The sequence below is a fragment of the Nanorana parkeri genome, unplaced genomic scaffold, assembly GCF_000935625.1.
Source record: "Nanorana parkeri isolate BGI_ZX_2015 unplaced genomic scaffold, ASM93562v1 scaffold1548, whole genome shotgun sequence".
NCBI classification, from domain to species: domain Eukaryota; kingdom Metazoa; phylum Chordata; class Amphibia; order Anura; family Dicroglossidae; genus Nanorana; species Nanorana parkeri.
In genome coordinates, this window is record NW_017307816.1 from 233,563 (window position 1) to 260,326 (window position 26,764).

A 26,764-nucleotide genomic window follows, 5' to 3' on the forward strand; every position below is an offset into this window, starting at 1 on the left:
TCGAGTATAAGCCGAGATTTTCAGCCCATTTTTTTGGGTGAAAAGTGCCCCCCTCGGCTTATACTCGAGTCAGCGCCAGCGCGTCTTCTTACTTACCTCGCCGAGCGTCGCGTCACTGCTGCTCGGTGTGCGGCGCTCCGAGCGGGGTCATCTGGCAGTCTCCGGCCACCTAAATTAGGACCCGGAGACTGCCAGATGACCCCGCTCGGAGCGCCGCACACCGAGCAGCAGTGACGCGACGCTCGGCGAGGTAAGTAAGAAGACGCGCTGGCGCTGACTCGAGTATAAGCCGAGGGGGGCACTTTTCACCCAAAAAAATGGGCTGAAAATCTCGGCTTATACTCGAGTATATACGGTATGTCTCTTATTTTAACCTTTTTGTAAATTTTAGTATATATCTACTTCTCATCTTTTGTGTGATATTACATATAAAATGAATACTTTTTTTTAATGCTCTGAGTCTGTTTTGTATCTGTCTTCACTGGCACTGCAGATGAAGCGACTAGTTTAGCTAAGCTTTAAAGTGCATGACTGTGAAAATCTGTGCGCTTTCCTTTGTCTTGAGTTGAGATCTTGTGTTCTTGGCCAGTGTACTGGTAAATGTTCAAAAAATAGTTTCTTTTTCCACCTTTTCCCCAATCTGTGACAGCCAGACATATGGCTTTATATTTTATATTGATATGGAAGGCTTGAAAAATTTTAGGGTGTTTCACCAGTCAGCATGAACAGACTATAGCCTTGCAGTATATGTAAAAAAAATTTATGGACAGATAGAGCTTTCTTTTGGCGATATATAATCGCCACTGGGGGGGTTATTTTTTTACTATATAATGAAAAAAAGTACCCTAAATTTCTAACCAAAAAGTTTTCCCTACGTTATGTTAAAAAAAAACATTTATTCTTACCCTTATTTTTGGTAAAATATAAAAGACGAGGTCACGTCGGGTAAATAAACCCCAAACATGTCAAGCCTTAAAATTGCGTGCGCCCGCAAAATCGCAAAAAACGACCACACCGAAAATTGGCCATAGGCGACTCTTTAAACGCTTTTACTGCTCATTAGTTTAGTGTTATCAGTGATTAATGGCCCTAAAATTATTTATCTCACTCCAGCGTTCGTGGTGATATGTAACATGTGCGGCACAATAGGCGCAATCGTCACAATAGGCGCGTAGATGCACTCGACGCATGTTTGCTTCTTTATTTTTTTTACACTTGACTCTATTGCTATCACATGGGGTGCTAAGAACCCCCCTATTTGATGACAGATCCTCTTTATGGAGACATCCGGTGTCTCCAAGACCCCTAATGTCACCTAGGGACCCCCAGAGAAGCTGATGAAGCAGAGATCTGCTTCACCATCTTCTGAAGCTGGAGAGTGACAGCAGAATGCGGAAGTGATGTAATATACATCACTTACCGCATTCGGGGCTGAAGGGGAGATCGTGTACCGATCTCCTGTCAGAGCAGCCATGCCGGTCCCAGCTGCACCGGGCACAGCGGATCTCAGGACCAGCAACGGCTGCTCCTAATACAAGCGATCGGGTGTTACTAGAGATGCTCGATCGATTGAATGTGAAACTCCCTGCCAGCCGTGTAATTGCAACTGCCGGCCAGGAAGCTACCCATCCGGCTCCGGCGTCCTCTCGTCACTGACGAGAGGACGAGCGGATTTTTCATGCCCTCTTTATTTTTTTTATACAATAAGATTTTATTTGGTTTCAGATATAATATAACAACATTGATATAAGAAAGCCTTATTTCATATATCCATATACATACATGTATATCTATGTCTAATATACATCCCTTTTATTTCCAAGACTTATCTATACCAGAAACCTTTATATGTGTCCCTCCCCCTCCCATCCCCTTCCCTCTCCCCTTAGTAGTCTCCATTGCACATTTTTTAAAGAAAAACCTTTAATCTTAACCTTTATATCCCTTGTTACTTAATATGTATTATTCTATTTATTTCTTCTGTCTCTGTCAGTCTTCTCTCTTTATCTCGGGTCCCCCAGTTTCCTCTTTTCTTTGTTCTTCATACCTATTCCATGGGTTCCACATATCTTCCCATTGAGAGTCTTGTTCATTTATATATGCCGTTAGTTCTTCATACCTCTGAATCTTACTTAATTCTACTTCCCATTCTTTAATGTTTGGAACTCTTTGTGTGTTCCAGTATCGTGGGATTAGTATTCTTGCTGCTGCTATAAAGAATCTGAGAAGATCCCTTTTGTTTCTGGATATTGGACCTGGGAATATTGAAAGAATAGCTATTTTAGGTGCTGGATCCTCTCCCGCTCCCATTACTTGGTTATATTTTTCAAAAACCTGTTTCCAAAAAGGCATTATATAATCGCAGCTCCACCATACATGGAGATATGCTCCTTCCTCTCTTCCTCATCTCCAACATGTTGGTGCATTTAATGGGTAAATTCTATGTAGTAAAGTTGGACATCTATACCATCTAGATAATATCTTGTATCCCTTTTCTTGATATAAAGAGGCGATAGATGTCTTATGAGTTAGAATAAATGATTTTTGCACCTCCTCCTTTGTTAATGGAGTTTGTAAATCTTTCTCCCATGCTAGCATAAAGTAAGGCCTTGTTGGAAATCGTGCTTTCATTATATCATGATACAATATGGAGATCGCGTGGGTTACTCTTTCCTGGCAGCAAAGGTTTTCAAAACAAGTTAATGGTCTATGTAACGATGCTTTCTCCCGCAGACTATCATATAGGGCTCTAAGTTGAAAATACTGAAGCCATAAACTGTGTTCATGCATTTGTACAGGCAGCAGAGATATCATTGATTTTAAACGTGTTGATGTAAGGGCATCCCTTATAGGTGAGGGTGAGCTCCTGGTCCATTGAAGAAATTGCCTATTTACCTCCCCCGGTTTAAATATTGGGTTCCCCATGATAGGAGTCATGGGTCCCACAATGGTTGAAATCTGAATTTCTTTTATCATATGATCCCAGACTTTTAGAAGAGGGGGTATACAGAAGGGGAGAGCTGATCTCGGAGGTCTCATATCCGGTTTTATCCATGGTGTAGAGTATGGAAGAATAGGGGAGATCTCTTTCTCTAAGTCAACCCATAACTTATTTCCATCGTTCATTTTTCGGTCCAATATATGGGCTATTAAAGGAGAATTGTAATATGTTCTCAAATCTGGGAGGGCCAACCCCCCTTATTCTTTCTTTCTTGTAAGAATATGATATGCTAATCTGGGTGGGCACCCTGTCCATATATATTGAGTCAGGGCCACTCGGTTCTTATGGAAGAAAGCAGTCGGTATTTCAATAGGTAAAGTTTGAAAAAGATATAAAAAGCGAGGCAGTATATCCATTTTATAAAGTGCTACTCTTCCTAGCCAGGAATGTTTATAATGTGTCCACTTCTTCATTTGTGCAATTGAAGATTGCAAGAGAGGTCCATAATTAAGATCATAGAGCTCCATTAAATCTTTAGAGAGAAATATCCCCAGGTATTTTATGGCAACGGGCTGCCATTTAAATGGGAAGTAGGTTTCCAAATGTGAAACTTCCTCACTAGACAGTGTCACATTCAGTACCTCTGTCTCTGAAGATTAACTTTAAAGTTGCTAACCATCCCGAATTTGCGAAATTCTTCAAGCAATGATGGAAATCATACCCTTGGGTTTGATATATATATATATAATAAGACATCATCCACATATAGGCCCATTTTATAATGTTCATTTTGGACAGATACCCCTTTAATAGATGTATTTTTCTGAATTGCTTCGGCTAGATGTTCCATAGCTAAAACATATAGCATTGGGGATAGGGGGCATCCCTGCCTAGTGCCATTCTGAATGTTTATTGGCGCTGATAGACAGCCATTTACCCTGACTCTTGGAGTAGGTATTATATATAAGGCCATAATTTTGTCTACTACCATTCTGGGTATCCCTATCTGTAACAAGGTATGAGACAAAAAATCCCACCCTAGGCGGTCGAATGCCTTTTCGGCATCCACCGACAGGATGCATAGAGGGAGTCCATTTACTTTTGTATATCTCATAAGGGTCAGTGTCTTAATAGTATTGTCCCTGGCTTCTCTGCCCTGGACAAATCCTACTTGGTCCCTATGTATTATTGATGGTAAAAGAGCCTTTAGGCGATTTGCAATAATTTTTGCATATATCTTTAAATCTATATTAATTAAAGATATTGGCCTATAGTTCTGACATTGAGTTAGATCTTTATTTGGTTTAGGCAAGACCACAATATGGGCTTCTTGGGACTGAACAGTAAAGGGACAGTCTATAGAGATGGAATTGTATATAAAACAACTTTAATGAAAATTAAAGCCCTATGTGCTCCATATCGATGATGAGGACAAGGGCCTCTTCCCCACAACCCTGGCCCGGTGGTTGTGGGGGTTTGTGGGGGCTAATAGGAATCTGGGTGCCCCTTTTCATAAAGAGTTGTTATTGAGTAAGGGGTAGTTGTTACCCCTAATTATTCACCAAATACAGTAAAATTGTAAATAAACACACCACACCGTAAAATGTGAAAATAAACACAACACAGTTTTTGACAAAAGTTTATGTAAAAAAAAACCTAAAAAAGTCAATTGATGTAATCCAAACATCAATCACGTTTTTAACAATGTAGACCCACGTCACTCATGATGGGCGACGGCCACTGACGCAAAAAATACGGCGCTCGCCGACGCGACTGTTCCTCACGAACAAAATGACAGCTTGTAACCGATGTCAACAAAGGGGCGGGGCGAGTTGTGATGTCACAGGACTTGTTCCTCCCTATTTGTTGACAATCGGGAGCAGAGCAGTCATTTTGAGATTTTGTCGGGATCGGACGTGGCGGCGGGTCGCCGGCCGTCGCCCATCCTGATTGACGTGGATCTACATTGCTGAATGACATGATTGACATTTGGAGTACATCAATGGATAATTCTTTGGGGTTTTTTGTTTTTTTTAATGTGTGGTGAGTTTATTTGCAATTTTACTGTATTTGGTGAATGAGTAGGGGTGACAACTACTCCTTATTCACTCACGAGGGGAGGGGGGGGGCAGGATCTGGGTGCCCCTTTATGAAAGGGGCACCCAGATTCCTATAAGCCCTCCCGTCTGCAGGCTTCTGAAACCACCGGGCCAGTGTTGTGGGGAAGAGGCCCCTGTCCTCATCGACACGCACTCTCCCCATATTGAGGGCGTGTGGCCTGGTATGGTGCAGGAGGGGGGTGCACGCTGACCCCCCCCTCCTTTCCTGCTCTGCTAGGCTGCTGGTCAGAACAAGGGTCTGGTAAGGATTTTTTTTTTTTTTTTTGGTGTTGGGGTCCCCCCTTAATTTCTTAAAAAATGTGTTCATAAATATAATTTAACTCATCCAGAAGTAACGAAAATTTCAGTCAGCCGAATCCCGAAACAAATTGACTTTTGGACCCGAATCCCAAAAAAGGAAATATCGAGCACAGACAGAATTCAAACATGGTGCTTTGTATTTATAAAGGCACATCTTTTACATGGCTGTAAAATGTTCATAGAGTAATTCTAGGGTTATCGTCCACTTTAACTTGTTTTTAATTACACAAACTAGCTAAGGGAACTAAAAAAATTATTGTTTCTCTTTAACACCACCAGCTGTTTGAAAATGCCCAAGTCATTCCCCCCTAATTTCACTGAGACAGAAAAAACGTTACTATCAAATACACTTCCACTGTTCCTGTGTTCCTGTGAAATTGATCAATTATCACTGTGCATTTCTATTGCAAGTTGATCTTTTTTTACTCTGTGGGTGATAGCCACATTAAACTGACATAGTGAAAAATGAAATGCTGGTAAATGAAAAACTTTGGTTTGTCGTGCCTGTGTGACAGAAGGTCAGATGAAGTGGATTCTGCAGAGCTAGCAAATGAAATCATGCAGAGTGAGCACACAAAAGACCTTGAGAATTCCTTGAAGCCAAGCAATCCCCTAGAAATTATTTGTCATTTAATTAATGCAAATCATTTCTTCGCTTGTTCTGTTATTTCCCCCTTCATCTTTATCTCACTTATCACATCTACACTTCACAGTGAAATCAATAGAGATCAAATTGTCTTTTCTATTGCATTTATGGCAATAAAATGTATGCTTACAGTCTCATAAATGCTGGAGCAATATAAAACCTACAAAATATAATATAAATAAAATCATATGCAATACGCAAAAAGTACACCTTTTTTTATTAATCAGTCAGGATAAAGCTGACTACTATTCTTAATGCTGTACTCTTGACATTTGAAACACACATACTGTATGCACTATTACTTCAGCAATGGTATTTTGCAGACTTCTTCATGGCATTCTGACAAAGAGATTGCTCTGCCTAGGAAGTATTAACAGGATGCACAAGCCGCTCTACTCTCTTTAGCATCAATGGATTTATAGAACTCTTATTTTTATATGACAGGGGCAGAATATATGTGCCCAATGCCAGTACAAGGGTCCCGGAACTCCGACTGATAGAGTCTAAGAAGACTTCAGTTCAGCTTTTTTTTTATATATATATTCTTTATTTAAAGTTTTTACATACTAACACAAAACAAATTTCCATCTGGACAGCATATCCAACATAGACATTTCCGCTTAATAAATACATTCAAATAAATATAATAACATTATTACATAACTTTTTACTCTTCTAAGAAACAATCAAATACTTCCTTGAAAGTATTCCTTAAATCCCATCTAGTTTAGCTTAAAGGAGAACCATGAGGTGAGTGCTTTTCACTCACCTCATAGTTCTAGCCGACCTGTGACAATGAAACTGCAATAGGTCGGCTCAGTAGATCGGGAGGTGAGCGAACACATACCGGCGTCCGCTCACCTCTCGATCCTGTCACAGCTCTCTGCCGTGACAGGGGAGGGGCTGGATTCCCCCCTCCCCGCCCTGATCCGCCAGCGCTGACTGGCGGATCGTACGGGGGAGGGGGCGGGTACAGCTGGCTCTGCCTCTAGATAGGCAGAGCCAGCTGTCATTCACGCAGCTGGGCGGATCCCGGCATAATTGTCGGGATTCGCTTCAGCTGCGGCGTCCCAGTATATAGTGAGCTGCAGCTCGCGGTATACTGAGCTTAGGGTGACGGGAGGACGCTAGTTTGTGTCCTCCCGTTACCCTAAGGAGAACTATGGGGAAAAGCCTTAACCACATAGTTCTCCTTTAACTGTCCTCACATACACATATATTTATACATACCTAACTACATAGACAAGGACAAGCACACACAACAAGTATAAATATTTACTACTACAGTACTTTACAGTGATATTCCAGGTCCTGTATGGCCGCTGTGCTGAGCAATTTCCCCTCTGCTGTGAAAACCCAGAGGGTTGTTCACTCAGCACATTGGCCATTCAGCAAACAGCTATTATTTTTATCAATGGATACTAGGCGTTCTCTTTTTGAACAATCGATAATATGAAATCACCTGCACTCCATACAGCGTACAGACCTTGAGTAAGAGGTTGGTGCTTGAAGTGACAACACGGATGGCTCCGTGTCAGATATAGTGCATAATAGAAGTCACCAGCACTTGATGATATGTGCAAGAAGTAAAGCACTTTATATTCAATCGTCACATGCGTCAAACAGCCAATGTTTCGGGGCCACGCAGGGTTTCTTCTTCTGGGTGACATAGTGACAACAACAAGTATGCAACTTCAGCTGAAATAGTGAATCACACAGAATACACCACAGAACCTCCCCATGATATCATGAGGAGGTTCTGTGGTGTATTCTGTGTGTCAGCGTTGTACGGGAAGCAATTCTGACAGTTAAAAAGCCACCAGATCACTTCCAGGGGCCGGTAAATAGAGTCCCCACGACCCATCACACCCCATCTTGTTTCATGGGCTCCACTGCCCCTCTTGCCAGCCCAGGACCGGCATCGTGGTTAGCAGAGAAAGAAATAAACCAGCGAATGTCCATTTGCCGATCTCCTCCTCACTGAATGAAGCTAGAAGCGGTGCTGATTGCATTACTTCAGACTTTTGAGCTGTCATTCCCGGCTACAGAAGCAAGGCAAGAAGCTAATCAAGCCGTGTGCTCTGGAGTGAAATCAATAGTTCTAGGGCCAATATTTACAGTTAACTCTAAACTGATGGTGCTGCCTATGGACAGTTTAGGGCAGTGCTCCCCAACCTTTTTATCGCCGCGGACCGGTCAACGTTTAATCATTTTACCGTGGCCCGCTGAGGCGGGGGCGTTGATTGTTTATATTTTATAATATATATATATTCTCTCCTCTCTGACGGAGCTGGGCAGAGCAGAGTTGGGAGCGCTGCTTCGCCTGCGGCCCGGTACCATTTGATCCACGGACCGGTACCGGGCCGCGGCCCAGGGGTTAGGGACCACTGGTTTAGGGAACCATTTTTTTCACCATTTTTTAAGAAGAACTTCAGGAGAAAAATATATTAACCCTTGCAGTGGAGCTACCCCCACTGCAAGGGTTAACTGCTCCTTTTTGTCTAAGTTGAAAACTCACTAGAACCACAGAGTTGGTTTGTTCTTAGTTGGTTCTTTCAACCTACTAAGAACAAATCTAAGGTCCCATAGATCATCACATTCTATACACAGCGTATAGGCGTGAGGACACTTAAGAACATTCCAATGCTGCAGCATAGGAGGAGACAGGCTGGAGGGAGTGCTGTGAGAGCTGGCTGGCTCAGAGCTTTGGGTGAGTTATTTTTGAACCTAGACAAAAACACGCACTTAACCCTACCCCCCAAGGGTTAATAAAACATTTAAAGTAGTTCTTCTTTAAGCTTGGCATGTTGGGTATCTCTTTACTCAGCACAGCCTAATCTTTGAATGCTTTGAACACCCTCTGCTCCCTTTTACCTCTTCATGATCCTTTCTTATCACAAATGGCAAACAAGAAGGAGAGCTGAGGTAATTACATGAGTATTGAAATACCTGATTTATGTGCAATAAAAATCTGTCAAGTGAGCGGAGCAATATGCATGAATAGCCATTTATTTATAGCTTGAATGTCAAAGGAGAGTAGTTGGGCACTGACAGGATTTTCCACATGGGTTCTAGTAGCAATAGGGTGTTTCATTCAGATGACTGATGTTTTGATAGGACACAGCTCACCTTAATCAAGTCTAGTAGCCCTGCTAAACTGTTGGTCACCTGAACCAAACAGCCTATTACTACTAGTGCTCGTCTGGGAAATCCTGTGTGTCCAACTACTCTTCTTTGGCTGGGCACACACCTTACAACCATGGCAAGACTTTTGTCTTGCCATGGCTGTAAGGTACTTAAAAAAACGTACGATCTGCCTATCTTGCATAGGCAGATCGTACTTGCGATGATCGCAAGCCACGCCCCCTGAGGGGCGGGCTTCCGATGACCGCAATGCCGAACGGGCAGTGTGCACTTGTGCACACCGGCCCGTACGGCTTTTATCGTACGGACATGCCATAAACCCGCCGAACATCGTACGATGCTCGCCGTGTTTTCGAACATGTCCGGAAGTTTAAAGTCGTGCGACCTTACAGTAGTAGAAGTCGCACGGCTTCCACACACCTTACGATAATCGTACGATCGCGGGATTTCCCGCGATTATCGTACGATTATCGTAAGGTGTGTGGGGACCTTTTGACTGCGTATGCCGATTGTGAGTACAACCAGGTCCAAATTTCTCCTTGTGTGCCGAGAACACCATATATATACTGTATATTGTGACTTAAAGGAGACCTATGGGGTTAAGGCTTTTCCCCATATCTCTCCTTAGGGTAACGGGAGGACACAAACTAGCATCCTCCCGTCACCCTAGGCTCAGTATACCGCGAGCTGTAGCAGTAAACTGAGACGCCGCAGCTCGCAGTATACTAAGACGCCACAGCTGAAGCGGATCCCGACAATTATGTCTGGATCCGCCCAGACCGCTAGGGGGCGACGGCAACCCGCCAATGCTGCAGTGCCGTCCGTCCGTTTTTTTACTACGGGCGGACGGCAAGTGGTTAAAGAGGAAATTTACCGATATCTTCATAAATAACAATAACACTAGACATATACATTCGGATTCGAACAAACCTGCAAATCAACAAAAATCAGTTGATTCGGCGGTTCGTCCAAATCCGAATTAATGAATTTAATGTATGCCTGAATATTCGAAAATGATATTCGGGCATACATAAATTAGTTTTCAAAACATGCAGGTGGCCATATTGACGTCACATGACGGTGACATCACGCGCTGAACGAGCGGTGGCCAGATTGGCACCGGTTCGTTCTTTGCATACGCTGCCATTCTGCAGTAGATCTTGGTATACACCAAGATGGCGGCCGTCGAACATGCAGGCGCCGCCATCTTGGTGTATACCAAGACCTACTCCAAAATGGCGGCGCACATGCGCAGAACGGACTGGCGGCCGGTATGGCCGCTGCTCATTCTGTGGTTTCAGTGTGCAGTTTCGGATTCGGAGACTCGTTGCCTCTGAATACGAAACGACATAAAAATTTTGTTCCTTTGACAAAACGAATGAAAACGTTTTTCGTTTTCATTTGTTTCGTCTGGAAACTATTTTTGTTGTTGTGCACATGTCTAATAAACACACCTTTAGAAATGTTTAGTAATGACAATCTACAAACAGATACTTCTAGATAACTGCCGGCTTTGTATTTTTTGCATACCTTATTTTTCTCTTCTTCCCCAGACTTCTGACAGTGGGCATTTTAATAAAGGGCAGATTTCTAGATCTCACTTTACTTCCTGGAACTCTGGCACATGTGACTAGAACATGTGACCATGCACATCATCTCAGGGGAGGAGAATGCCTTTCCCTGAGATCTTGTGATATTACAGATGAGATTGCCCAGCAATGCTCTGCTGATGTAACCTTCCCAAGATGCAACGCTTGGGCACAACTACATCATTTGTGCCAAAGTGAACTGGGAAGTAGAAAAAAAAAGAAATTGTAGTTAAATAAAAATGTTTGTTTAACTAATGAATAGAAGATGATTTCATATCAGCATCAAGAGCTGTATACTGATGTGATTTTTAGCCAAAGGAGGTAAAGGTCCGCTTTAGTGATTGAATATCTATAGACAGGTAAAAACAAATCTAGTATATTTATAGACATGGGATCTTTTTACTTCTAAAGATAAGGGGTATATGCCAGATTCCAATAAGTAATAAACACATAGTAACTGTCACTTGAGAAGGAATAGTAGTGCTTTGCCCTGGCACCTGTTATACTAAGAAATATTCATGTAAGATGAGTCTCGGACAGCTCTGGTGAATATGCTGTAATTGCTAATCACGCTTGCAATGTCATGCAAAGATCTAGAAAAAATTCAGACATGTAATGCAGCCTGAAGGGTATACAAATAATAGGGATCCTGAAAGGCTCATACTGCCAGTACCCCATATCCTATGCAAAAACACTCACCTTAGCTACTTGAGAAGAAGGAAGCTAAATTGTAAGTTACACCAAAAAGACATTGCAGAAGATGTAATAGACTGTGATTTCAGGTTGGAACATTGCTGTTCTAAACGGAACAAACGTCTCAATAGAGCAATCTGACCCACAGCGGGCACAGCTTGCTCCATTCTCAAGCAGCAAAGTGTTTCAACTCACAGCTATTATTGCGTGGCATATTTCACTGTGTAGGCGGAAGTGTTTTTGTGAGTTTGTAAATCCTATTTTAAATAATTCTGAACAATTTCTATACCCTGTGGCGTTTTAAATATTAGCGAACTACAGTTCCCAGATAACTATAAAAACCTTTCAGGTCTATGTGATTTTCTGCATATAGTACACTAACAAACTAGAACAAAAGTCAGTATAACCATCTGGCAATGATTATATCTGCTGTGGTCCTACGGTGGTGTTTAAACCATGGACCATACTCTATAGGTAGCATAGGATCTAAGTTGAATATGTAAATTGATAAAGCAGACCTTTACATAAGAAAAAATCAAATTCTACCAATGCATCCCTCCATGTATGATAATTAATAATGCCAGGTGAGGTGTAAAATGCTGTGATTTTGAAATACTTACACTTGCAGAATATTCACTTCCTGCTTTGAAAGGACAACATGACTTTTTTGCCAAAGCAATGCACATTGGGATTGCATTGCCATCAGCAGAGCATTGCTGTGAAATATCATCTGTAATCTCACAAGATCTCAGGGAAAGGCAGGGAAAGGAAGTAGTAGGAGATCTAGTAATGTGCCCTTAGTAAACATGGCCACTGTCAGAAGACTGGGGAAGAAAAGAGAAATAGGTAGAGGTGCACCGAAATGGAAATTTCAAAACCGAAACTAAAGCGAAATTAAAAAAATTGTCAGGCCGAAACCGAAAATGTTTTTTATTTTAATGTTTTCAAATGTTTTATTTTTTTTTTTTAAACCTTTTTATTTTTTTATATTTATTTATTAAAGGAGAACTATGGGGTCAGTGTTTTTCCCCATAGTTCTCCTTAGGGTAACGGGAGGACACAAACTAGCGTCCTCCCGTTACCCTAGGCTCAGTATACCGCGAGCTACAGCTCGCGGTATACTGAGACGCCGCACCTGGAGCGGATCCCGACTTAGATGACGGGATCCGCCCAGGTGCGTGACAGCTGGCTCTGCCTATCTAGAGGCAGAGCCAGCTGTACCCGCCCCCTCCCCCGTCCGTTCCGCCAGTCAGCGCTGGCAGATCGGAGCGGGGAGAGGGGAATCCAGCCCCTCCCCCTGGCATGGCAGAGAGCCGTGAGAGGATCGAGAGGTGAGCGAACCCGGTATGTGTTCGCTCACCTCCCGATCTACTGAGCCGACCTGTGACAGTCTCATTGTCACAGGTCGGCTAGAACTATGAGGTGAGTGGAAATCACTCATCTCATAGTTCTCCTTTAATTCATTTTTTTATTAAATATTTTAATTTTTTACTTTACTTTTAAGGACTTTGGGGAAATATTAGGGGCCCCCTGATATTTCCCTTTTAAAACAGAAAAAGAGATTGAGGACACATATTCCTCTATCTCTTTTTCTGTATCCCTTGTTATCAAAGAACAGGAATCCTCTATGAGTGTTCCTGTTCATTCATAACTTGAGAACATTGTATGTTTACTATAACCACAACTATGAATGAACAGGAGGTGAGGTAGATCACTTCTCATTCATTCATAATTGCAGATATAGTAACCATACCATGTTTTCAATTATCTACAAACACTCAGCGATCAGTGATCACTGAGTGTTTGTACCCGCTCTCCTCTCTGACACACTGTCACAGGAGGCTGAGCAAGCGGTGCAGGGAGGAGAGCTCAGCCTCCTGTGACAGCGCAGGCTGCCTCCGCCCCCACACACCACTCAGCCGGACTGTGATAGGAGGCTGAGCGGAGTGGGAGGAGAGACGTAGTGTCATAGTTTCTCTCCTCCCCCCTGGGACACACAGCAGTGCCCAGTGGGGAGGAAAGAAAGCACGGATGCACCAATGTATCGGCAGGAAAATGGCCCTTTCGGCATTTAGCCAAAAGTGCAATTTTCGGCCGATATGTTTCGGCGGCTGATATATCGGTGCATCCCTAGGAATAAGGTTAGCAAAGAGTACAAAGCCTGCAATTATATAGAAGTATGTGTTTGTAGATTGTCATTACTAAACATTTCTAAAGGTGTGTTTGTTGTTATTTTCGAGATATGGGTAAAGATCCGCTTTAAATGCCTTTCATTGGTTCCATTAAATTTCCACCTGAAAAAAAATTGTAGTCAAATATAACACCCACGTCTATTGTCAAATGCCAATTATTGCTACTGTAAAAATGTTTGTTTGAAATAAAAGAACTTCTGTTTGGTATACACATCTGTGGGAATGCACAACCTACTTGAAGCAGGTCAAAGTCAGAAGGAGGTTAATTGCCGGTTTCATACACCTGTCAATGTATTCTGAATAATCTCAGAAGCATCTCAAACTGGTTTTAAATTCATTCCATTGACTCAAGCTCAAAGTCCATCGACACAAGCCCTTACAAAAAAATGTTTTATGCCCACGAACTATATAGAAGAAAAATAATATTCTGCTGAGTTGGAATTAATAATGAGGAGCTGAAGAGTACAGTATACATAGAGATCTTTGTAATCCATGAATAATACATATGCATATTAGACATGCGCATTCTGATTCCGACAAACTTGCTGAATCATAAAATTCCATTGATTCGGCAGTTCGTCTGAATCCGAAATAATTAATTGTTATATACCCGAATATACAAAAAACTATATTCGGCCATATAATATTTTGTTTTGTATGGGCACCGCCATCTTGCTCCGTCCAAGATGGCGTCCACCATACATTCGTATGACGTCACTCGACGCCGGCGTATAACATGATAACCTATTACTGTGCAGTGTGGCATGATTCAAGGCACATGTGATGGCTAGGTGTGCTGGGGTGCCATTAAGAAATAGTACTTTCTTTGCATAATCTCCCATATAGCAATGGTGTGAACGGAGGCTTCATGCATATAATTATAAAGTAGCCATTGACCATTTCATAAAAATGTGAAAATTGCCAGTTTATAGTTGTGTGTAAAATCAAAAGTGTGATTTGCGGAAGCAATGATTATTATGGTCTTCACCTAGTTTTAGTTCTTCCTAAGGCTGGGCACACACCTTACAACCATCGCAAGACTTTTGTCTTGCGATGGTTGTAAGGTACTTAAAAAAACGTACGATCTGCCTATGTTGCATAGGCAGATCGTACTTGTGATTATCGCAAGCCACGCCCCTGAGGGGCGGGCTTCCGATGACCGCAATGCCGAACGGGCAGTGCGCTTGCGCACACCGGCCCGTACGGCTGTTATCGTACGGACATGCCACAAACCCGCCGAACATCGTACGATGCTCGGCGGGTTTTCGAACATGTCCGTAAGTTTAAAGTCGTGCGACCTTACAGTAGTAGAGGTCGCACGGCTTCCACACACCTTACGATAATCGTACAATCGCGGGATTTCCCGCGATTATCGTAAGGTGTGTGGGCACCCTTATTGCTCTTCACATGGAAATGGATGCTGCTTGAATTGTCTATGTCTGAGTCTGCTAGTCTCTCATTCTGGTACACTGGTGATAAATAAATGATGACAGCAACAGTCGGCTTAACATGTGACCTTTCCATCACAAGCTTCCTGAAATCCATTTCCCACGTTTACATATCTATATAGCCACTTCCTCTGCATATTGTCCGATTACTTGTTAATGCTGAAATTATCAGTAGTCTGGAGGGTTATTTGGGGACAAAATATGAGAGCGGGAACCCCGCACTGTTTAAATGGCCAGTCTCCTATTTTATAAATATGGTCAGCTGAAAATAGAAATTATTATTTCCTAGGAAGATGTGAAAGATAATGTACTTAAATCTTAATGTACTTAAGTAGTGGTGGTCAGTAATAGTAATGTTAAACCCCCTCCCCTCTTTACTGGTGGTCATTGGTAGTAATGTTATACTCCCACCCCCCTTTATTCTTGGTCAGTAGTAGTAATGTTAATCACCCTCCCCCCTTCATTGGTGGCCAGTGGTAGTAATGTTAATCACCCTCCCCCTTCATTGGTGGTCAGTGGTAGTAATGTTAAACCCCCTCCCCTCTTTATTGGTGGTCAGTGGTAGTAATGTTAAACCCCCTCCCCCATTCATTAGTGGTCAGTAGTAGTAATGTTAAACCCCCTCCCCCTTCAATGGTGGTCAGTGATATTAATGTCAATCCCCTCCCCCTTTTTATTGGAGGACAGTAGTAATGTTAATCACCCTCCCACCTTCATTGGTGGTCAGTGGTTGTAATGTAAACCCCCTTCCCCCATAATTGGTGGTCAGTGGCAGTAATTAGGGATGAGCTCAGATATGGACCAAGATCACTCCACCTGACAGTTGTGACTTCTTTCATTGCTGGGTGTTGGAAAGCAGAGAGCGTTCCAACACTTCACCGCCATTCTGCATGTTGCCTGCGACCACATGAAGGCACCCCCTAAGTGGTAGTATCAGGGTTTTTTTTCCCCCCTGGAAGTCACACCTGCTGCATACAGAAATCAGTTGAAGCTGCACGCAGGTATACGCTGGTACTTGAATAAACACATTCATGTATAACCCCTGTGTTGGGGGTTTGTACATCCATGAGCATGTGCCTGTCTGTGCAAGTACCAGTGTATACCTGCTTACAGCTGCATCCTGTAATTGATTTCTGTGGGCAGTTGTACGCAGCAGTTGTGGCTCCTGGGCAAACAAATACACCCTTTTTTTACACTGTATGGCCCCCATGTGCCCCTGTAAATGAGGTCTAACCAGGGGCGTATCCACCGCAAGGCAAACAAGGCGTTTCTATTTGGCGGCACTTTGCAGGGGGGCACCACCAAATCATTGCAGCAAGCCAGGCTGCCTAATCAGGCAGCCGCTCGTTGGGTCTCGCGGCCGCTTAATTTACCTGAGAGAGCTGCCAGGTGGAGGAGGCGGGGAAGGACCGGGGCCGCGTGAGATGCAGATTGGCTGTCCCAGGGATCACTGACAGGGGCAAACTGGGTCGTGGAGCAGGAAGGCAAGACAGAGGGCTCCATGGCTGTCAGTTTGCACAGTGAGCGGCACTTTTACATGCACAGCTGCTGCTGTCCTTTGTTCTTCCAGTGCAGCATCTGCTGGAGACGTCACATCTGACTAGTGACCAGGCTGCACCTACTGAGGAGACAGAGCGACCAGCAGGTATCTGGGCCTGGGGAGGGCTTGTATTCTGAGTGTTCCCTGAGTGTTCGCCTGTTTTTACTTCTAAGTCCACTGTTTGGCTAATTCTAGAGTCCAGTGCATGACTAAGTGCAGAGTGCAGTGTGTCACTAAGTGCAGAGTCCAGTGCGTCACTAAGTGCAGAGTCCAAAGTCTGTAGTGGGCTCCACAAGGTCTTAGGTGGGCTATGCGGGGGTCTATGGTGGGCTATGCAGGGTCTGTGGTGGGCTCTGCAAGGTCTCAGGTGGGCTATGCGGGGTCACAAGAGATCCTTTTCAGTTCACCTGAGACCCCGGCTTCCCTGCTACGCTACTAACGCAACCAGTCAGTCGCTGGATACAGTGTGCACGCTGTATCCAGTGACTGACAGGTTATGCAAAATGTCTTATACAGGAAGGGATGGGGCAAATTTAGATGAGGGGGCTCCCAAGTTTAGTCTTGGCTAGGGCAGCACAAAACCTAAATAAACCACTGGGTCTAAAACAAATATTTTTAGTAAGTGACAATACCACCTGTTAATAGGTATTTTCCAATGAAGATTCTATGATAAAATCCCAAGAATAATGTGTGCTAGAGATTCAGCAAAGAGCCTAAACACATATTGATTTGTCACGTGAACTGCATTGTCCTGTTCTGAATCGTGAAGAAACATGTCTGGCATGAATGAAATTAATGGCATACAATGTCACTTCTCTGAATGATGACCTCTCCTTGGCAGGGGATTCACTCACAGAAACCTCACAGGCACTAATCCATTCTAAATAGAGGGAATCAGAGAGTGCAAAAGTCTCCATTCCAAAAACGTAAGAGTTGCAATGTGTTTTTACAACAGCTTGAAAACAACTTTGCAGCCTTAAAAAGTATGAGTAGACCGATACCGTGTTTTTGGTATCGAGTATCGATATTTTTTTAGGTACTCACCAATACTGAATACCGATACCGGCATCTCGAGGTACCGTGGGCCTGGCTAATCAGGAAGGCACCCGGCCTGCCTGGGAATCCGGTGTTCTATCAAAAGAACACCGGCTCACGTTCCCTCGCGGCACTGCGAGGCAGCCTGGCTTCCTGACCAATCAGGAAGCCAGGCGGCACATGATGATCAGCCACCCAGCTTCCTGATTGGTCAGGAAGCCAGGTTGCCTAGCAACAAGTGAAGCCGGCTTCCTAGACAATCAGGAAGCCCAGAGGTGGGTCATGACGTGCTGTCCTGCTTCCTGATTAGTCAGGAAGCCAGGCTGCCTAGAAACAAGTGCAGCTGGCTTCCTAGCCCATCAGGAAGCTGGGAGGCGGGTCATGACCCACCACTTGGCTTCCTGATTAGCCGCGAAGCCAGCTCCTTGCTCCCTCATGGCACTGCTGGTCAGAGGGAATCTCGTTCTGACCTGAAGTTCCGGTATCGAGGTGAGTATCTGAGCATCTGGGCGAGTACAAGTATTCGCCCAAACACTTGGTATCGGCACCAATACCAATATCGGTGCATGCCTACTTAAACGTAATTTCCTGGAATGCATGGTGTTTGTATATATTTTATCTGTTTACCATGTCTAGGATTAAACAAGAAAAAGGGACAAATATTTATTGCGTTTAGTCAGTTATGTATGACATACTGCCAATGAGTATATTATGTTTACTATTTTAGGCTATGTCAAGCTAACTTTTGCTAAAAAAATGGCTTTTGTGTCCAGGGATGCATAGCTTATTCCCAGGTTACACACATAGAGGGCTATGTATAAAATGTGCATAGCTTATTCATCCAGTGAAACCTCTTTCTAACCGTTGTGAGAAAGAGGCAAAAAAACTAGTGTAATTTTTCTTCTGGTCGAATACAAATAGGTGTATTCATAAAGACCATTATGGCCCCTTGATGGAGCTCAGGATCATAGGAAATAAATATATGGCAGTAACAAGATACAATGTTACAATTCTAGTGACTGCTGGAAGGGATGAGTATATAAATGTAACCACTGCTACTACCGGTATAGCAGTATTGCTGTGCTCACTCCCTCCAGTGTTCTCTTGACTTGTAACACTGTATCTTGTTACTAGCATGGATTTATTCCCTATGATCCCCAGCTCCATCTAGTAGCCATAATGAGGTATTTTCCTAACTTATTCTGTTCTTGATTAATTAACCCATTAAAGGACATTAAACTAGAAGTGAAATTAAACTAAGAACTTTTGTTGTTGCCACATTCTCACAACAGCTGGTTAACTCACACAGAATGAATGTACATGGACAAATAAGTTATGCTCATTTTTTTATCAATAGACCCCTATAGTTTAGAGTGGACCTTTCAGTAACCTTACAAGTTCTTGACTTAATTCTTGACATGTCACATAATACATAAACAGTATAATTTTAAAAACTATATTTTATAAAAAACGGTCCCTACACTGCAATCAAATGACTTTGCCTAGATAGGAGGGAGCATTTTCTCGGTCTCCCCTTCCCCAGTGATCAGAGTGAAACATTGTAACTTTGTAAAAGTCACAAGGTTAGGGAACTAATAGCCCTGCATTGTACTGTACATGGAGGATGTAGGGGTGCGACCATGGCTAAGAGTACCTTAGAGAGGAGGCTTTGCGGTGCCAGATGCACAGATGGAGGGAACTTGTCAGGGCAAGGAATATGGTATTACTCTTTATTCCCCCAGGCAAAAAAAAATTAGCATTTAACCCTTGCAGTGCCAGGGAGGCCATTGCAAGGGTATTACTTTCAGCCTGGAGTTAGACTTTAGACATTATTTAGTATGCATATATTTAAAAGGAGAACGCCAGGAAAAAAAATTCTTCACCCTTGCTGTGAGGCTACCCCTGCACTGCAAGGGTTAAGAGCTCATTTTGTCTAGGGTGTAAAATAACAAAGTTATACTTACCGAACCTTGCACCCAAACCCTCACAAGAGGTTCTACAGCAGCTGTAGGTGTAGCAGGTGCTGACAGCGATTAAGCTATTTTTATAAGCCTCCTAATGGCCTCGGGAAAAATGCTGATTGCTCATTTTGAGGATGTTTTACAGAGCTTTTACAATTGATTTTGTCAATGTGAAGCACATGTTTAAAAGCACATGACTTCTTACAGTGCAAATAATTTCCACAATTTGTATGAATTTGATGAATCAGCATGAAGACTTGGGCACACCAATGATAGATAGTTTGCAGCCTGCATTACTGACAGGTATGCAGTCCACACATTTTGAATGACTCTTTCCCTTCCATAATACCATTGTTCCTTATAAATCTTAGTAGGTGTTTATATTTTGTGCATTTAGAAGCACTTGCAAATCTTTTTTGAAGCAATCTGCTGAATCGGCTTTGACCTGCTCCTCCTGTACATGACTAGAAAAGATGTTATCAAAGCCCTGCTATCCCGAGGAGTCTTCCTATGGATCTGACCAACCTACTGATCCCCACTACGTCTTATATACAATTGCACTGATGGGTAATCAAGGCACCACACCCCCCATAAAATCATACCAACACTTCATTTTGAAAAGGGACTTTTTGGGTGCCAGCATGTCGTTGATATTACATAATTACAATTCAAAAAAATGTATTGTATTCAATACATAAAAAAGACAACGTGTGATCTAAGACATTAAAAAAATTATTATATATGACAACCATCAAGAAATACAATTTTTAGGTTTTGCAAAAACACCTCTGCTTGCCACTTATGGGGTACACTAAAATTTACACTACATATCATATGAACCATATAAATAGCCTTGCCATGGTCCATTTTATGTTTGATGCTTTCAATGATGCTTCATCGGGAACAGAGGGGGGCTTGCTAGTGGTGACAGTAGTGGACTGTGCATGCTCAGTGAGCATCAGTATAGCCATGGGATAGCAATTGGGAGCTAGGGACAAAGCTTTGTCACCAATAACAGAAAGGACCTCAACAAGGACACTTATCAACAGGGCCATCCCTATAATGAGGCAGCTCAAGGTGGTTGTCTCAAGCGGCATCTCAATGGGGCGTCAGGTGTGGGGAGGTTGCTATGTGGCGGCCACAGCATTCCAGGTTGTTAAGCGTTCTTAGCAACCTGCAACACTCTTTCTGGTTTCCTGCCCAGCTTACTGATGTCACCAGTTGCCGGGATGTGAGTGGGACTCTGTAGCTGACATCCCACTGAGTTCTAGGCAAAGAGTGACGTCATTGAGCTGGACACCACCTGCGTCCAACCGGCACCAGACAGAGCCGCTGACAGCATGGCCTCCAACCCCCACCCCCACAGAACGATCATTTACTGATAACGATACCCCCACTCACCCCAGGGCCACAGCATCCTGCCGAGCTCCTGGCAAACAGCGACTGGTTGCCAGGAGCTCAGCAAGGCACTGCAAGCCACCCCGGCCGCCTCAAGTGACAAAAAACTAGGGACACCCCTGCTTATCAACCAAGTATTATTTTAGTGAAAGCTGTAGATGTAAAAACATTACAATTACTTTTGAAGTTTTATTAATACATTAAACCTGATGAGTTTGTTGTGATTTGGTTTACATATGATTTAAAGCAGAACTCTAGGTACATATAAAAGACATTTATTTTTTTTAATGCAAGCAGTGTAAGTACTTAAACTTGACCTGGTATGAGCTTCTTTCTATTGCATGTACAGCAAAGCTGAAGTGTGAGAGAAAGAAGCAGTACAAAGAGCCCATTAGTTCATGTGCTGAAAGGCACCATGCTGATAGGTAGAGTAAGCAGAGTTAAAGAAAGATGAGCTTATCGCTGTGCTGCTTCTCCTTCTGGACTGGACGGGTATGCACCGATCTGCTCACTTCCCGATCGTCTCCCGCAGTGAACGCTGACTGTCAGTCATCGCTCCCCCACAGGGATTCCCCCCTCGCCTCTCCAATCCTACAGCGCTGAGTGGAGGAACGAGCGTGGGAGGGGTGGGCACAGCTGGCTCTGCCTCTAGATAGGCAAAGCCAGCTGTCACTCACGCAGGTGGGTGGATCTCGAGAGTAATGTAGGGATCCGTCCCAGCTGCGGCGCTTACAGTATATTGCGGGCAATAGCCCACGATATACTGAGCTTTGGGTCACAGGAAGATGCTAGTATATGCCCTCCCTTGACCCTAAGGCCTGGTTCACACCTGTACGTTTTGTAGTGCGTTCAACGCTCTACGAACGCTCTACAAAACGCTCAAACATGAAAATCCCATTGTTTTCTATGGGTATGGTTCACACCTTGCCGTATTTCAGCCCGTCTGAACGCGCTACAAAACGGCCTACGTCTGAAAAGGTACATGAGCTTCTTTGCGGCATTTTTGTTGCGCGTTTCCATTGGGCTACAGCCAAGTAGCCCTCGGAAACACGCGTTTGTCGCACGTTTTTTTTACCGCGAATCACAGTAAAAATGCGCGTCACGAAGCGCGTGACAAACGCGCATATTCGATATGCCTAGGTGTGAACAGAGCCTAAAGAGAACTATGGGGAAAAACACTTACCCCATAGTTCTATTTTAAACTTTATACTGTATATATATTGTGGATAGCACTTATGACTAGGAACAATGGGTTCCTTGATTTGAATCTCAGCCAGGACACTGTCTGCATGGGGTTTCCTCAGCATACTCTGGTTTCTTCCACACTCCAAAGACATTGGCTCCTGTCTAAATTGGCTCTAGATTGTGTATACAAATTGGCTGGGGATGAAGAAAGACCTGGCGACCTACCTTGTAAAAACTCACCAAGACAATTCCATGGAAAAGACTCTGAAGTCTATCAAACATTGGCTAAGGCTGGGCACACACCTTACAACCATCGCAAGACTTCTGTCTTGCGATGGTTGTAAAGGGATTAAAAAAACGTACGATCTGCCTATCTTGGACAGGCAGATCGCACTCTCGATCATCGCAAGCCCACCCCCCTGAGGGGCGGGCTTCCGATGACCGCAATGCTGAACGGGCAGTGTGCGCGTGCGCACACCGGCCCGTTCAGCATTTATCTTCCGAGCACCGTTCTAACCAGCCGAGAATCGTACGATTCCCGGCTGGTTTTCGAACATGCTGGTTCGACAGAAGACGTGCGACCGTACAGTAGAAACGGTCGCACGTCTCCGTTCACACTGCGCGATTATCGTACGAAAAACCGATCGCAGACGATTATCGTACGATAATCGTCTGCGATCGGTTTTTCGTACGATAATCGCGCAGTGTGAACGGAGACGTGCGACCGTTTCTACTGTACGGTCGCACGTCTTCTGTCGAACCAGCATGTTCGAAAACCAGCCGGGAATCGTACGATTCTCGGCTGGTTAGAACGGTGCTCGGAAGATAAATGCTGAACGGGCCGGTGTGCGCACGCGCACACTGCCCGTTCAGCATTGCGGTCATCGGAAGCCCGCCCCTCAGGGGGGTGGGCTTGCGATGATCGAGAGTGCGATCTGCCTGTCCAAGATAGGCAGATCGTACGTTTTTTTAAGTACCTTACAACCATCGCAAGCCTTCTGTCTTGCGATGGTTGTAAAGGGATTAAAAAAACGTACGATCTGCCTATCTTGGACAGGCAGATCGCACTCTCGATCATCGCAAGCCCACCCCCCTGAGGGGCGGGCTTCCGATGACCGCAATGCTGAACGGGCAGTGTGCGCGTGCGCACACCGGCCCGTTCAGCATTTATCTTCCGAGCACCGTTCTAACCAGCCGAGAATCGTACGATTCCCGGCTGGTTTTCGAACATGCTGGTTCGACAGAAGACGTGCGACCGTACAGTAGAAACGGTCGCACGTCTCCGTTCACACTGCGCGATTATCGTACGATAATCGTGCAGTGTATGGGCACCTTAAGAGTTGGCTATCACACACGTATACTCTGTGCATTACCATCTTATTCCAACACACACAGGGACCATGGGGAACAAAAGTAGCCACCCTCCAGAAGGAAAGACAGTGTCAGCACCAATTCAGAGATGATTTGAGAATCTACAGCCCAGTGATTCACAAATAAGATACATTTTTGTTAATAGTTAAGGCACTTGATTGCATTTTTAAGATCTAACTCCTTTAGTGTCACTTTAAGCTTATGCTCTTCAGACTTTGCCATGCACTATTTCAACATGGTCATCCTAGATGGAATCTTATAGCTTCAACTCTATGTTACCTTTACTTAACTGTTTTATTTTATGGAAGATGTTATCCATACCTTGTTATGCTTTTGCTGGTCCCTTGTCTTGGTATCCAGTATGTGATATGGACTTTCTGATTCCTTGTTAAGGTAATAAACTAGTCTTGAGGGCAGTGTGATCTCTCTGTGCACTTCATTGCTCTGGCTGTGATTCGGGCTCTCTGTACTGCTGCTGTTACGTTGAGATGCCTGTTCTTCTTCTGCCAGTGTGCCAGCAGTAGCAGTCGTATCATTGTGGTGCGGAGCTTAAAAACAAAAATAAAGGTAGTATTCAGAAGGTGGATGTAAATAACATTAAGTGCATTAGAGCAATATATCAGTAAATATAATTTATTTGATACAATTAAATAAAATATTTTCTGAAAATGCTATTTGCTTGACTGTCATGCTGATTCAAAGGTTCCAATACTTTTAATGACCTGGAAGAATGTGTTCAGGTCAGATGTTCCGTTTTCATTCCTAGTTCACTTGCTGCATGCTTGTTTCAAGTCAGGTATTGAAAACAGGATCAGCAAGACAGACAGGCAACTAGCATTTTTAAAAGAAAGGCAGCTCCTTTATGTATCTTAGCAAATATTAGAAAAAAAACTGTAATCCTATTAAGTTCTGCATTCAAAAAGAATTGAATTTGTATTTAAAATACTGATAGAATAATTACCTGGGATCTAATTTCACTTTAGCATTCCATACACCCATGAACACCAGAAGGTGTCTGGAATATACACATGACATAGGTATGTCCCCCTTAGGCTGGGTTTACACATGAGCGACAGCGTTTTTGCGCGTTTTTGATGCACGTTTTTGCTGCACATTTTTATGCGTGTTTTATGCGCTCTGGCATTGTGAGGCAATACCACGGTGTTAGGTGGCCTCAAAGTCACCCAGGGTTCTCAGCCAGAGGGGCTGAGTGGCTCCAGGAAGAAAGTACGTGTACCAGGAGAGAACTGCCTTTTCAGTCCTTTCCAGGTTTTCTGGATCATAGTTGGGATCCTGGAGCCAGGAGATTTCTTAGAGCTCTGGGTGGGACGAAATCTTCATTCCTGGGTCCATGCTTTGGTAGTGACCAGCACCTGATTGTGCACCTGTGTACATCCCTCATGAAGAGTGTGCTGGGATGTGTTCAGGGCCCCACCTGTGAGTCAGGAGAGCTCCACCCTGGAGTCAGTGTGGAGGCCAGTGCAGCAGGGAGCTGGCATGTTATTGCCGTTGTCTGGAGGAACCAGACAGTGGCCCTAAAGATTGAGGCCGGAGCAGCAGTGCTGCAAGAGAGACTTATGAAAAGACTGGGACACCTTGAGTGTATGGGACAACTCGAGGATTATATGCTGTTATATGCTACAGAAAGCTATTTATGTTGGATTTCGTGTTATCTAATGTTTTGAAAGCAAATAAACTGCATTTTACTTGCACCTCCGGTCTACAGTGGAGTGTCCTTGTTACAGCGCATACATCAAAACACACATTTTTGTGAGCAGGTTGTAGCTCACTGATGTTAACACAGCAACCGCGCATTTTCAAACAATTCCTTTTGAGTCTATGGGGCCAAAACTAGCTGTAATATACAAAAAAAAAAGCTCCTGTACTTTTTCCAGCGACAGGCGTTTTGCTTATTGCGACAAAAGGCCCCAATGTGAACAGGGCCATAGAAATGAATGGAATTATTTGGGGGGCATATTTTTAGAGCGTTTTTAGGGCACAAAAAGCGCTCACTGTGAACCAGGCCTAAGGGCTTGTTCACACCAGCAGCAGACACTGGTCCTATGCAAAATGACAAGCAAGCAAAAGAACCAGAAACCCTAATAGTGCACAACTGATGAGGTACTGTTGTTTTCTCCCATTCAGTCCCATATCAAAGCTCTCTACTATATACTGCTGTGAGTGCAGTCTTGTTTATTGTCTTAATAAAGTACCTCATCAGTTATGCACAATTAGGGTTTCTGGTCATTTTTGTTTGCTCATCGTTTTGCATTAGTAACAGGGTCCCTTTATACTGCATCCAGAATCAAGTGGAGGATCCTTACATCTGCCTGTGTTGCCCCTGACACCAGGCTGAGGAGAGATCCACTCGCATGCTCTGCTTGCGGTGATGACCGGTCCTGCTTCCATGGTTTTCTCATTACATGTTCCTTCACAAGTTTGTGAATGCATCTCTCTCTTTTTTTTTTTTTTTTATTATTTTATCTTTTATCCCTGTGTAATACGCTAGGTGTTGCGCGTGGTGTTTTTCTTATCTGCTTCTTCTGATAACCATATATCTGTATCCAAATTAGTATAGAATCAACAGCACATTGGAAAAGGTAATTTACAGGGTTATTCACAAAATGTGAAGAGTGTGGAGAAGGCAGGTGAAGTGAACAATCTAGGACAACATAGCTGATTTAGATAAATTCTCCAATTCAGCTCACTTTCCAGTTCAGCTATGTTGTCCTAGATCAGGGGTGCCCATAAGGTCGATCGCGATCTACCAGTCGATCGCGTAGAGATCACTGGTAGATCGCCATGTCCTCTCCTCCCGCCGCTTCTCTGGATCCCCGCTGCTCTCCCCAGCGGGGATCCGAGCCTGCGCAGCCCACGCCCCCTCCCGCCCCTGAATGCAGGTGTTTTTTCGTTGGTAGATCTCAATGAGCTCGTCATTTGAAAAGTAGATCTCCAGATGAAAAATAGTGGGCGCCCCGTCCTAGATTGTTCACTTCTCCTGCGTTCTCCAAACTCTTCACCTTTTGTGAATAAGCCTGTAGGTTATGTGCAGAGCCTGTGTTTTTAAATGTCTAGAGCACTGCAAATGTGAGATCTCCCTTTTAATAATTCCTAATTCTTTCCTCTTCTCACAGAATTGTGTGTTCCAGCATCCTCTGTTGCATTATGTAGGATATAAATACATTTTTAAAAATCCAAGAG

The 26,764-nt window shown here is 43.7% G+C and overlaps 1 protein-coding gene across 1 annotated transcript in view; it reads right to left on the reverse strand.

The window, feature by feature from the left end:
* ADAM23 (ADAM metallopeptidase domain 23) overlaps positions 1-26,764 on the reverse strand; it is a 176,564-nt gene that overhangs the window by 115,921 nt on the left and 33,879 nt on the right. The window contains exon 2 of the mRNA XM_018570527.1: positions 23,885-24,111. Within this exon, the coding sequence (XP_018426029.1) occupies positions 23,885-24,111 (227 nt within the window). The remainder of the gene's footprint in view (positions 1-23,884; positions 24,112-26,764) is intronic.